The following is a 9407-nucleotide window of genomic DNA, read 5'->3' as shown; positions in this document are numbered from 1 at the left end:
TAAATAGGCTTTGCAGATATGCAAAGGAATATATAGATTGGAATCTGTCAATCACAGCAGTGTCCTCCTCATTCTCCCTTCCCCCCCACCCTCCAAACTAACAGCATTGCCAAAGTGGCTGATGTGAAACTGATAGAATTCGATTCTTTTACACGAAGTCTGGCTACAAAAGAAAAAGAAACTTTGTCCCTGCCGCATCTATATTTTATCTGTTTCCTGCATTTTGTAATGAACTCATGCAAGCATAAAGGGGGCTGTGTTGTTTATTTGTGTGTTGTTTTTTTTAAGCAAGCATAAGAGTTGTGCAAGACAAAACTGAACAAACTTTTGTTTCACTTCAGAAAGATTTTGTATTATCTACTCATATCTCTTCATAACTAAAGGTGATAAAAAATAAATCCACAGTAATAAAAAAAAACAACAAAAAACCAACTTATAGTCAAACTGCTTTTTCAAGTATGTTTCTCCCCTCATCAAAGAATTGCATTAGCCATACTACTGATTAAAACCCATATCACAATCATTAGGATTCAGACCATAGGTCCAGATCTCCTGGAACTGGGCTCAGCTGGATCTCCAGCTGAGTTTAAACAAGACTGGAAGCGGGAAGCCGATGGGTACACATGCATGCATTAGACCACTCCTCAACTCCCTGATTCTGACTACATCCACTATCACACCCCCATCACATCCCTGAAACAGGAGAAATGGCACAGGAGCCACAAAGAGATCTTGGACAGGTACCATTGATTGCTGATCAGTCAGCTGCAAATCTGGTTTGTGCTGATGGAGATGCACTTTGCAGACCTACTAGACTGGAGAATTTTGCCCACGATGTTTCTATATAGCACAGCATAAAACACACCTTAGTATTTCATTCAATCTAGAATTCACATCTCAATCTATTGCAGTTATGGAAGTCGATGAAACATCAATGAGAGGGGTTCTAAAAGAGTTGGTCCCAGCATTAAACACTAATACATATGAAAAATAAAAAGGGACAAACTTCCAAGTCACTGTTAGTGATGGTGACAGGTTCAACTTTTCTTCCTTCCTCCTTAAATTCACCTCCCATTAATGCAAGAGAAAAGTGTGACTTTGCAGCATGTTTGTTCACATCAAGTTTTTCCTCAAGACACATTTTGCAATAACAAAATATGGTCTATAAAGTTGCAAAGTGCACAAGCTGAAGGCACAGAGTACAAACACATAGGAAAGCAGATTTCAAAAATACCTAGTAACAAAAAAAAAAGATAAAAGAAAAATCTGGAATTTAAAACTCCCTGACAGAAGATACATTTATATGGGACCAACTCTTAAAAGGTGACAATTTTTAAACTAATGAACAAATACTGCAAAATAATGAAACTTTATTCTTATTATTTAAGTAAAAGCTCCAGAAAATACCTTGAAGTTTAAAAACTAATACACTGACGTGTTAACTAGTTTTAAGAATGTCCTTAATATTAAGAAAAGAGTGCAAAAAAGATTCTTCCATTCTAACGCTTTTGGAAGCTGCTGATTTCGGCTGCCCGTTTCCACTTTGAAAAGATTGTTTTTCAAGGTGCATTCCTCACAAAAATCGCAGAACATGAACTTGTTGAGAGGCTAGACCAAGGAATCATGTCTTTCAAAGTCATCCCAATTGTAGCAGCAACTGACATTTTATTATATAAAGAAGAAAGTCCAAAACTCTTCTTTGAGGCATAGTTCGTGTCAGAGCTCGAGTATCAGCAGTTGCCAAAGGAGGCTCCGGATACCACCTGCGCTCCTCCAGTGTCTGTTCTGGGTAGGAATAGAAACTGATCCAGTATATTCACTATCTGTACCCCCTGGAGCTTGCACAAGCTGATGAGCCATCTGAAATTATATAAAAAGTTCAAGAAATTATCTCTCATTAAACTTCCACCTTATGTCCTTTGCCACCCTTCCCCCAACAACCCAAACCCCAACATTGTCTACAAAATGTTACCACTGTAAACTGAAGCTGATCTACCATGTAAACATCCATTCTTTCATTTCAGGTTGTAGTAAGAGTTCATCATAAAACTGTGTAACATTTTATGGTAGGAAATAAAGCAAACATACTCGGCTGAAAGCACAGGAAGAAACTTGGTGGAAAGAATGCAATAAGATGAAGTTAACAGTACCAGAACAGATACTATTCCCCAGTCCCTAAGGCTATTTAATGACTGTGGTTGTTGAACCCCAACCGGCAACTAAGCATCACACAGCCACTTGCTCCCCCCCAGCAGGATGCGGTGAAAGAGAATTGGGAGGGTAAAAGGGAGAAAACTCACTCGCTGCTGGGGTGGCATGAGGAGCAGAAAAGACCTTGACTCTGTGTAAGCACTACTCAGCCATAACTAAAACATCCCTGTGTTATCAGTACTGTTTCCAGCACAAATCCAAGGCATGGACCCATACTAGCTACTACGAAGAAAATTAATTCTACCTCACCCAAAACCAGCACAAGGACAATCAGGACCTCGTACTTAAATCCTAACCTAGAATGGATGAGACTAGATTCTCTCCTGGCCAAATATTTACTCAGCACAGAAGATGGGACCTTTGACTAACGGCACTCAAATTAGGGCTGTCTGGAGTAGAGCAACCAGCTGAGAATGAAAATATCGTTCCTCCCTGTCCTTCTTCCCCCCACCCCCTAATCTATACTGGGGAAAATTAAGGGAGTAACAAAGTGAAGAATCTCACAGTTAAACATGCAGCAAGAAACTTCATCTACAAATGGAAGAGAACTTCCTTACTGCATGACTCAAGTGTTTGTGGCCAAATACTGCCTTTAGTATCTCAACGCAGGCGGAACCAGGGTTGTATTAGACACGTCATTGAGGGTTCCAAGTTGAAAAGTAAACCCCCTCCAAACCCTCTGTTCTGTCAATAGAAATATGCATTGCCAGCAGGTGATTTGTATCAGAGGTGGACTGGCTCATTTCATTACCTGTTATGTGCATCCTGAACAGGCAGGGACTTGGGGCAACTACGTTCTTTTCCCCTAAGACCTCAGCTGTGTACTTAAATGAAGTGGTAGTATCTTGGCCTCAGCAGCTAGGATATCTTACTACCTTACAGGTGGCTGTAGGACTCTAGCACAGTTAGCCATGCAAGGCATCACAGTTAGCACCTTAGGCTCCAAGAAGTTTGTATTATTACTCAGAATGATAAAGGTTACACTGGCAGGCAGCTAACTACATGTGAAGATGCAGCCTCTGACACCTTGCCACCACCAAGAACCCAGAAGTCCACCACTACCTGTATGCCCAATGCATCAGGGACTGCAGCACACTGGAGGGCAGGGTTAGATGCATACTTACTGTAAGTTAACTCTTCTCCAGCTCTCTTGCGTGACTGGTCACCTCTAGGAAAGAAAGGGAAGAAAGATATTTTTATTTTAGAAAGAAGGAAAACAACAGTGAAGTACCTCAGCACAATCATTAACTTTTACAGACTTTAGAAACAAAAGGCAAACACAGTAGCAATTACACATGACCGCAGGATTCTCGGTTTAATAAAGCAGAAATATAAGCTACATTTTACAGATTTCATTAGCTCAACCTTTTGTTAAAGATAATAGGTTTGATTTTATAGGATAATTTTTTACAAAATCAAGATGAGGAAAAATTGCTCATATGCAGCGTGGTCTTAAGTCATGCACAAAACTGTTTTCCTTAATTCAAATTTCTCAACCAAACTTTACAGAACTATGTGAAAAACTCTGTATCTATCAGTCTGAAAAGGTAATAGGCTCCTGAAAGACCTGCAGAGTCTAAGCAAGTCTGAGCTGACAGCACTCCTTCTTCATGCAGAAGATTATTTAAATAAATAACAGAAGTTGTATAAACACCAGTTGGCATCATTGCTCCTGAAAACTCAAAGTCAAATTCCCATCCATTTCAAAAACATTACTTTTGCTTTCATTCTTGTGCACGCAAACTCTTAAAGCTGCAAAATCTTGCTGCTTCACAAGTTTCTTGTGATGATAGATACACTATTGAAAGGAAGAGAGACTCCAATATATTTTCATCATAGTGGTTATAATTTCACATGTATCTGCTGGAAGTTCGTAGAAATCAGGGGGTTTTCTAATAATACGAAGCGTTCTTCCCTGAAACCAGTCTCAAGGTGATGGGCCTGCTGTGTATGCCTTGATTAAGGTCTTTCACAAGAGAAATACCACCAGGCAACTGGCTTGTGCTCCTACTTTCCACAGCAACAGTATTTAATAGTGTTGATAAGCTGACTATTTCAGCTAGAACCTGACATGCTGCTGAAGACACCTCACTCTGCTGTGTTCCTCTTGGTTATTTTCGTAGGAAGTGCAGCAAAAGACATCACCATTTTTTGGCACAATTAAGGGATAACAGATGACATTTCACGCTAACCCAGAAGAGAACAGACTTAGCACACTCGTTGGTAAAAGAGAAAAACAACCTTTTTATACATATATGCACATATATTTTTATATGTAGGAATATAACATCAAAGCAATTCTGTAAAGTTATAAATAAATATAACCTATATGTTCCTGAATCTAAGAAGCAGCATATTGTGTCTTGAAATACATTTCAAGGCAAAATGCATTTCAAATACCACTGTGAAATGCCATGTAGCAAATTATATCACCTGTACTTCAGGGGTTTTTTACCTGTGTCCTTTTAATGATGACAGACTCTAACACTTTATATAACCTCCATGTTTACCAGACTGCACTGACTCTCTGGCAGTACAACCATCTAAAAATAGATTGTGCAAAACACATTCATCAGAGACTAAGTGCCATCAATCAGTTACTCCACTGTAAAGTTTTACTCCTCAATTTTATGTAATAAATTGAAAGCAAGCTATGTAGAAACAGCCGTTCCACAAAAGCAGGGGCTAGGGTGGGCCAATTTTCTAAACCTACAAAACCAAAACTCTTCACATGTCCAGTACCCAGAAGATCGCATGCTGCAGAAAGCCAAAAGGAAGAGGAACTCTTAGAAATTAAACTCTGCAAACAGAATGTGACACAGAAACCTTTACTTAGTTCTTCCCTGTATGACAATACTCAAGCCCTAATCTCTTCTTTGTCCCTGTCTGTTGCATAGGACACATGGGACAGAAACAGTTTCGTAGTTTCATAGAATATCTCAGGCTGGATGGGACCCATAAGGATCATAGAGTCCAAGTACCTGCTCCTCACAGGACTACCTACAACTAAACCATATGACTAAGAGCGTCGTCCAGACGCTCCTTGAACTCTGACAGGCTTGGTGCCATGACCGCTTCCCTGGGGAGCCTGTTCCAGTGACTGACCACCCTATAGGTTTCCCGTGGGTTTGCATTAGTTTCAGCACTAGAGAATTATTTTTCTGCATAAAACAGGAGTTGCTAAAATATATTCCAAGGATCCCACCAAGTCTCTAATGAGAGCACCACAGAGGCATCTAGCCTTTGCAATGTTCAGTATCCTTCCTACTGCCCTTCCTATCCTTTGATACAGTATCCTCCTTCCAGGACCAGCCAAAGAACTTTCCAGCCAAGCTGACAAGCCTGTCTTATTTTTAGGTACCCAGGGAAAAATGTTTTCAAAACCGATCGTGGATATGGACAATTACTACTTGAAATTTCATTTTTAATTCTCTATGAAGCGTGAAACTGGTGAAATGCAGTTTTAAGTAGAACTATTATGAGCCATCTACAGAACTAATAAGACTCAAAATTAGACAAAACTAAAATGCTCCTTTTTTGTTTTGTTCTGTGCATTATATTCCTTTGTCAGCATTATATGCCTAATCAGTTTCAAACCATCTGAGACTTCTACTTCTTGGGACAAATGCAGTGCTTTTCTCAGCCCAGACTCCTATGGCTTTGTTTTTAGGGTCTTAACCCATGCTTGTTTTTTAAAAAAAATTATTTTCCTCAACGGAAAGCCTTACAAGGAGTGAGTCTATAATACTATTTGCATTTACGTCAGTAGTACAGTTCTGAAGTTCAATAATTTACCAAGCTTTGAAGAGAGCTATTACCTTTGAGAAAAACTACATGAGAATATGAAATCCAGGAGTACATCTAACACTAAACATATCCACATCTAGTGGGTGTTCAAACTACAGGACCAGATTCTCAGAGCTGCACAGGTAACAGGGAAGATTAAGATGTATTCTCTTCATGCAGAAACAAACCCCTCTGGAACAGAGAACGATAGCTTCCCCAACCCGGTCTTGGTTTGTCAGACTACTGCAAAAGTGTTATGCTGCTGTGGTGAAAGCGCTGCACTTCTGTCCAGGCAATTAAATAGAAGAGCAGAGAGCAACAGGCACAGTTCAGAGTGAACAATATCGGTTATGAAAATTTTCTGCTGTTTTAATGTTGGTTCTTCCTCCGCCCTCAACACTGGGAGAAGAAATGCCTATTTAAAATAAACACCTTGACTGTATAAATAGCTCTGAAAGTGGCATAAGGAGAAGTCATCAACTGATATTTTCGGAAGTATCATGGAAAAAAGTCAGCTTATAGAGTTGTAAAGGCTCAACAAGAACACAATCATGCATTAGAAGCACAATCAAAACACAGGGAGGCATGAACTGTAAGCTTTCTGTTTCATGAAAATATTTCAAGACTTCTGATCATCTACTTTTTGGTACCATCTACAGGGTTGGTAGTGCTCAAAACGTGGCCTTATGGCCATATTTCAGATATTGAGTTGTGAAGGTTCTTTATGAACTCTTAAATTATTTCTTCAATATTTTTAGGTGTATCCATTTTTACCATTTCAGCACTGTCCAGCACAATTACTACTTAAGACTAAATAATTATTACCTAGTAAATCCATTCTGCATAAGCTCTCTTTGAAGTTTCTGGTCTTGAGCAGCATATTCCTGAAGCTCAGATTCCACAGCAGGGGGTAGAATATTTGGGATGAATTTAGAAAATAAAGCTGGTGCCATCTGTACCCATTCTGTAAGAAGAGGGAAAGCAACAACAAAACACGTGGAAGAGATCTTTTGTGAAAATTTTACTCTTTGACAAATGTAACTTTGCTCTATTTTAAATACATTTTAGGATCTTGAATTAAAATAAAAAACCCAAATTCGTTCCCCAAAACCCACAGAAACCAAGCCTTAAAGCAGAATAAATAATCAGACTGTTAAAATCAGATGTGTACATGTAGATAAAGGAATTACTTATTTTTTGTCATCAACCTCATCATCGAATTGAAATTCAGTTCTTGCTGCATCTCACAGGGCCTGCTGAGCCTCTGGACACTCTCAAGGACAAGCACTGATGATCAGCAAACTCACCTTGATAATCAGATCATTTGTAATACTTTACTCCGGGAAGCGTATTCACAAAATTTACACCTCCCTTCCCCAAACCTTACTTCTAGAAAGCACAGTAAGATCACCATACAACCCTGCTTCTCTATCCTCCATTTCAAATAAATTAATGTAATTCTCTCACTGATCTTCCACAGCTTACATGAACACTTTTTAATGTTCATTATATAATTTTAACCTGTATTAGTTCAGCTACAGGATAGAAATGTGATTACACTGAACACTGCCTTACAGAAGCAAGACAGTTTACCGTAAAGTTGTTTCAAGGCTGATGATAAGAAACACAGAAGACTGAGCAAAGGATGAAAATTGGGTTTATAGCAACTGTGTAAGAAGTTCTGAGAAAAATAAATACTCCTCAAGTATTTCTGAAGCCAGACTTTCCAGAGGTTGTAACAGTTATCTTAAACCTCATCTTTACTTGGAAAAAGGGGATGCTTTTAAATGTATTCACTAAAGCACAGCACGAGCTTTTAACCCAATTCCCACATATGGTTGATGTCAAGCTTCAGTAGTCTTCACTTTAATCAGCAAACTCACTAAATAATCATTACTAGTGTACAGGCGGTTTAAACAAAAACCAACACACTAACCTCCCTCAGCATAGAATCATTTAGGTTGGAAAAGACCTTTAAGATCATCAAGTTCAACTGTTAGCCTGGCACTGCCAAGTTCACCACTAAGCCATGTCCCCAAGCCCCACGTCTACGTATCTTTTAAATACCTCCAGGGATGGCAAGTCCACCACTTCCCTGGGCAGCCTGTTCCAATGCCTGACCACTCTTTCGGTAAAGAAATTTTTCCTAACACCCAATCTAAACCTCCCATGGCACAACTCGAGGACATTTCCCCTTGGCCTATCACTTGTTACCTGGGAGAAGAGACCAACCCCCACCTGGCTACAACCTCCTTTCAGGTAGTTGCAGAGAGCAATCAGGTCTCCCCTCAGCATCCTTTTCTCCAGGCTAAACAACCCCAGTTCCCTCAGCCGCTCCTCATCAGACTTGTGCTCCAGACCCTTCACCAGCTTCGTTGCCCTTCTCTGGACACGCTCCAGCACCTCAATGTCCTTCTTGTAGTGAGGGGCCCAAAACTGAACACAGCACTCGAGGTGCAGCCTCACCAGTGCCGAGTACAGGGGGACAATCACTGCCATGGTCCTGCTGGCCACACTATTTCTGATACAAGCCAGGATGCTGTTGGCCTTCTTGGCCACCTGGGCACACTGCTAGCTCACATTCAGCCAGCTGTCAACCAACACCCACAGGTCCTTTTCTGCACGGCAGCTTTCTAGCTGCTCTTCTTCAAGCCTGTAGTGTTGCACGGGGTTGTTGTGACCCAAGTGCAGGACTTGGCACTGAGCCTTGTTGAACCTCATACAATGGAATTCAGCCCATCAATCCTGTTCCAGATCCCTCTGTAGAGCCTTCCTACCCTCAATCAGGTCAACACTTCCACCCAACTTGGTGTCATCTGCAAACTTACTGAGGGTGCACCCTCATCCAGATCATTGATAAAGATATTAAACAGAACTGGTTCCAGTACTAAGCCCTAAGGAACACCACTTGTGACCAGCCACCAACTGGATTTAACTCCATTCAACTCTTTGGGCCTGGCCATGCAGCAGTTTTTTTACCCAGCAAAGAGTATGCCCATCCAAGCCAGTTTCTCCAGGAGAATGCTGTGGGAAACTGCGTCAAAGGCTTTACTAAAGTCCAGGTAGACAACATCCACAGCCTTTTCCTCACCCACTAAGCCTTGTCATTCACTAAGTGGGTCACCTTGTTGTAAAAGGAGATCAAGTTAGTCAAGCAGGGCCTGCCTTTCATAAACCCATGCTGACCAGGCCTGATTGCTTGGTTGTCCTGTACGTGCCATGTGATAACCTTCCTCAGCACCAAGGTCAGACTGACAGGCCTGTACTTCCCTAGATCCCCCAGATCATAGCACACTGGATCATTTGACCAAGCTAATAAACTGGCTTGGAAGTCACAACATGAAATACTGTGGTAGCGTGTTTCATGACACTGCCAGATCATTATAGGTGAGGTGAAGAGAGTATTTCAG

The 9407-nt window shown here is 40.7% G+C and overlaps 1 protein-coding gene across 2 annotated transcripts in view; it reads right to left on the bottom strand.

The window, feature by feature from the left end:
- Positions 1 to 248: 248 nt before the first annotated feature.
- The window catches only part of CACUL1 (CDK2 associated cullin domain 1), a 52098-nt gene continuing 42939 nt past the window's right edge, over positions 249 to 9407 (bottom strand). For both annotated transcript variants that reach the window (XM_054831780.1, XM_054831782.1), the window contains 3 exons: positions 6823 to 6961; positions 3336 to 3379; positions 249 to 1860 (listed from right to left, as the gene is read on the bottom strand). In XM_054831780.1, coding sequence (XP_054687755.1) covers positions 1820 to 1860; positions 3336 to 3379; positions 6823 to 6961 — 224 coding nt within the window. In that variant the 3' untranslated portion in view covers positions 249 to 1819. The remainder of the gene's footprint in view (positions 1861 to 3335; positions 3380 to 6822; positions 6962 to 9407) is intronic.

This window comes from Grus americana, chromosome 7 (genome assembly GCF_028858705.1).
Source record: "Grus americana isolate bGruAme1 chromosome 7, bGruAme1.mat, whole genome shotgun sequence".
Classification (NCBI taxonomy): Eukaryota; Metazoa; Chordata; class Aves; order Gruiformes; family Gruidae; genus Grus; species Grus americana.
Note: the sequence above shows the minus strand (reverse complement) of the source record. Positions and strands in the feature narration are given on the sequence as shown.